This window comes from Berghia stephanieae, chromosome 2 (genome assembly GCF_034508935.2).
Source record: "Berghia stephanieae isolate SIO BIC M18660-M18661 chromosome 2, UCSD_Bste_1.3, whole genome shotgun sequence".
In the NCBI taxonomy this organism is placed as follows: Eukaryota; Metazoa; Mollusca; class Gastropoda; order Nudibranchia; family Aeolidiidae; genus Berghia; species Berghia stephanieae.
This window is the reverse complement of record NC_088361.1, coordinates 33560578-33565577: the sequence shown is the minus strand read 5'-3', so window position 1 is coordinate 33565577 and position 5000 is coordinate 33560578. Positions and strand designations below refer to the sequence as shown.

Below are 5000 nucleotides of genomic sequence, written 5' to 3'. Positions count from 1 at the left end.
GCAGACCTGCCTACTTTAGATAGGAAAATAAAAATCGTAGTTTTCAGGGCTAATAAAATCGTAGATATTTTAACTACCCTTTAAAAAAATCACCGGAATTTTCGTCTGTTTTGATAGATATCAAATTTAAAAAACGAGAAAAAATAATTGGAAACGTAATAATGATGGTGATGGTGGTATACTGGTAGCGGTGGTGGTAGTAGTAATGATGATGGTAATATATTATATTATTATTATTATTATTATTATTTATTATTATTATTATTATTATTATTATTATTATTATTATTATTATTATATATTATTATTATTATTATTATTATTATTATTATTATTATTATTATTATTATTATTATTATTATTATTATTATTATTATTATTATTATTTTATTTTATTATTATTATTATTATTATTATTATTATTATTATTATTATTATTATTATTATTATTATTATTATTATTATTATTATTATTATTATTATTATTATTCATTGTTATTATTATTGTACGTATTGGTGGTATTACTATTGTTGTATTTTTTTTTTTGGTGGTTATTAATGGTATCAGTTTATTGTTTGGTCCCATTTGCCATTATTTTCCACTTTCATGTATGTGGTCATCAAATTGTATGATTAATTGGCGAAAGCCTAAGATTGAATAAATTTTGTAATATCGTATGGTAACCATCATTGTCGACGACATCGTCGTTGTCATCATAATCATCATCATCATCATCATCATCATCATCATCATCATCATCATCATCATCATCATCATCATCATCATTAACAACAACAACAACAATATTAACAACAAGTACAACAATAGAAATACAAACAATATCAACATCACCATACAATTTCCGTCATCGTCTCCACAACTATCATTCTAACCAACAGCACCACCAAAACCACTACCATAATTACCCCTCACCGCCTCGTCTTCCTCCTCCTCCTCCACCACCACCACCACCGCTACCACTATTCCAACCACTACCACCACCGGCACAATCATTCTGACCACCAAGACAGCAGTAAAAATTATGCAATTTGAGCTCTGAATGAAACTCGAGTCATATCGCTGTTGTTGCTTCTCCATGAAAACTTTAAGGTTACTACGTACTACTGAAAACCAGAAATATGTAAAAGCAATATTAATATCGCCGTTGAGGGATTAAAGCATCTCTTTAATTTTTCGAGTGAAGGAAATGGACTTGTATTGTCAAGGTGTTGTCGCATTATGTCTCGTCGCTTTATTTTTTAGTTGTATTCTCTTTCGTGATTCATTTTTGATTACGTTTGGAAGAATTAAAATCTACTGGTATTGTCATTTCATTGTGAATGTGATTATTGGTGGTTGAAATATTTTTTGTTTAAAGGCGAAAAAAAAATCAAAAAAAAATTTTATTAAAAAAAAACACAAAAAAATAAAAAATAAAAAATATATATCATATATATATATATATATATATATATATATATATATATATATATATATATATATATATATATATATATATATATATATATATATATATGACCGAATCCTCTTTGCCCAACCACTGTAAATAGGCTAGAACCGCCACTGCCTAGCTTGTGCGTACTTCAAATAAATATGATTATATCCAGGGACGGCTGGTAATAATGGGCAGGGTGGGCAAATACCAGCCTGTTTTTTCAAGTTATATGCTGTATTACCAGGTCCGAAATAATCTAATTTAAATTAGATAATTTCAAAAGTTAGTACTTAAACTTGATACTTCGTACTGAAATCAATTTGTGTGTATTTTTGATAGATTGAGAATCACCATGCACCCCGTAATACATAAACCAGGATACGCTCCTGTTCTTTTTTTTATCAACCCCCCCCCCTCTCCCCAACCACTCCACTCCGCCCACATCGTCATCCCATCGTCACGTCGCCTGACGCTGAACTCCGAGTTTGCTGTCTGGCCTCTCTAGTACTAGGTCGGGCTAATTCAAATGAGCCCACCTTATAAACTAAATGCAGATTTTGGCAAACGTACTTTTTCTAATTTATTGCCTTACTTGTGCTGGTACCATTGATGTAATGACATTGGGAAGATTCCAGTATTGAATTTAATTTATTAATTTACTAATATATCAATTTAGTATTAACTTGTGTTGTTTTTATATATTTGTTTAACCATTTAAATTTATTTTTTTCTCGTTTTCCTTAGTGCTTCTCAAAACTCATTTATTTAAATTGTTTTCTTATTTGATTTTTTTTTTTTTTAAAACAAATTAATTTGTTCTTTTTTTTTTTCTTCAAATTCTTAAAGTAATTACCGCTGTATTTTTATTGCCATACTAAATATTTTTGCAAAACAATGTAATTTTCTATTGCATTTCCTCTAATAAAACAAAACACTTTTATTCAAAGGTCACGACTAAATAAATATATAAAATACAACCACCATTTTGGTTTTCTCAACAATTGAATTAGTATACGAGAAATACTCTTCTGAGTAAGGAGATAGTTGAATTCTAAGAGGAAATAGATACGTTTAAAGGTAGGGTGGGCAGATTCCGTACTTGCCCGTCCTAAAGCTAATACATACATAAGATAGTTCGTGATGAAGAGGCGGGAAGCTAGGGGTCGGTTGGGTAAGGAGTAAAGATAACACGGTCGTTATTGTTATCGTCTAACGAATGCATGAGGAGAGATTAGTAGCAATGTTTTGTCTTAATTGTATTGTATGAATTATTGGCGAAAGCCTAAGATTAAATAAACTTTGTTTTTGTTTGTCTTAATTTGACTATGGAACTGATACTTGTCATAGCAGACCTGCCTACTTGAAATAGGAAAATAAAAATCGTAGTTTTCAGGGTTAATAAAATCGTAGATATTTTAACTACCCTTTAACAAAATCACCGGAATTTTCGTCTATTATAGGTATCAAATTTTAAAAAACGAGAAAAACTGATTGGAAACGTAATTATGTTGGTGGTGGTAGTAATGATGATGGTAATACTCGTATTATTATTGTTATTATTATCATTTGTTATTATTATTATTATTATTATTATTTATTATTATTATTATTATTATTATTATTATTATTATTATTATTATTATTATTATTATTATTATTATTATTATTATTATTATTGAACGTATTGGTGGTATTACGATTTTTTTTTTTTTTTTGTGTGGTTATTAATGGTATCAGTTTATTGTTTGGTTCCATTTATCATTTTTTTTCCACTTTCATGTATGTTGTCATCAAATTTTATGATTTATTGGCGAAAGCCTAAGATTGAATAAACTTTGTAATATCGTATTGTAATCATCATTGTCGACGACATCGTCGTTGTCATCATAATCACCATCATCATTAACAACAACAACATTAACATCAAGTACTACAATAGAAATAAAAACAATATCAACATCATCATATAATTTCCGTCATCGTCTCCACAACTATCATTCTAACCAACAGCACCATCAAAACCACTACCATAATTACATCCTCCCTCACCGTCTCCTCTTCCTCCTCCTCCTCCTCCTCCTCCACCACCACCACCGCTACCACTATTCCAACCACTACCACCACCGGCACAATCATTCTAACCACCAAGAGAGCAGTAAAATTATGCAATTTGAGCTCTGAATGAAACTCGAGTCATATCGCTGTTGTTGCTTCTCGATAAAAACTTTACAGTTACTACGTACTACTGAAAACCAGTAATGTAACAGAAATATTAATCTCGCAGTTGAGGGATTAAAGCATCTCTTTAATTTTTCGAGTGAACGAGATGGACTTGTATTGTGAAGGTGTTGTCGCATTATGTCTCTTCGCTTTAATTTTTTGTTGTATTCTCTTTCGTGATTCATTTTTGATTACGTTTGGAATAATTAAAATCTACTGGTATTGTCATTGCATTGTGAATGTGATTATTTGTGGTTGAAATAATTTTTTTTAAGGCGAACAAAACAAACAAACAAACAAGACAAAACAAAAAAAAAAAAAACAACAAAAAAAAAAAAAAAATAAAAAAATAAAATAAAATATATATATATATATATATATATATATATATATATATATATATATATATATATATATATATATATATATATATATATATATATATATATATGACCGACTCATCTTTGCCCGACCACTATAAATAGGCTAGAACCGCCACTGATTATATCACAGCATAACTTACCTCAATGAAATGAATATGCACTTTGTGCGTCATTGTGTTCATCAAAACGCTAAATATAGAGCCATGTGAGCTGTTTTAAATGTGTTGAAAATACCCAAAAGAAGGGGGAGGAGACAGGAGGATGACAGAAAAGGAGAAGAAAACCAAGAAGAAGAAGAAGAAGAAGAAGAAGAAGAAGAAGAAGAAGAAGAAGAAGAAGAAGAAGAAAAGAAGGAGAGAAGAGAAGGAAGAAGAGGAAAAGAGGAGGAGGAGGAGGAGGAGGAGGAGGAGGAGGAGGAGGAGGAGAATAAGAAGTAGTATACTGGCTTTTAAATACATTCTCTTCTCCTATTCCATTCAACATAGGACCACCACAGAGTGGTACCCATTACTTCCAATGCAGTGTACGGAAAGAGACACATGGATTTCTACGACTTTAACAGCCGAAGTCACGGACGTGTTCATATCGTAAAATCATTCATGTCCAGAAACAACATATCTTCCTTGCCGCCTCTACTAGGACTTCTGTACAAGAACAAACCTCTACGACCAAAGAGTTATCTGTAACAGTGATTGGAAGACCTGAAAGGCGCGGAGAAGCACCAGGGGAGAACAAAATAAAAACCTTTGGTGTGTGTGTGTGTGTGTGTGTGTGTGTGTGAGAGAGAGAGAGAGAGAGAGAGAGAGAGAGAGAGAGAGAGAGAGAGAGAGAGAGAGAGAGAGAGAGAGGACGCACTATGCACTGCCATCTGCCATCCCACACATTGTTATCTCCTAGCACTTCTGTGCTCCTTTCATTTCAGGCATTGATTCATTGATAC

The 5000-nt window shown here is 31.3% G+C and overlaps 1 protein-coding gene across 1 annotated transcript in view; it reads left to right on the top strand.

Annotated features, from left to right (window-relative positions):
* The window catches only part of LOC144966772 (uncharacterized), a 10013-nt gene extending 5096 nt beyond the window's left edge, over positions 1-4917 (top strand). Inside the window, exon 5 of the mRNA XM_078903549.1 lies at positions 4546-4917. Coding sequence (XP_078759675.1) covers positions 4546-4746 — 201 coding nt within the window. The 3' untranslated portion in view covers positions 4747-4917. The remainder of the gene's footprint in view (positions 1-4545) is intronic.
* Positions 4918-5000: the final 83 nt, after the last annotated feature.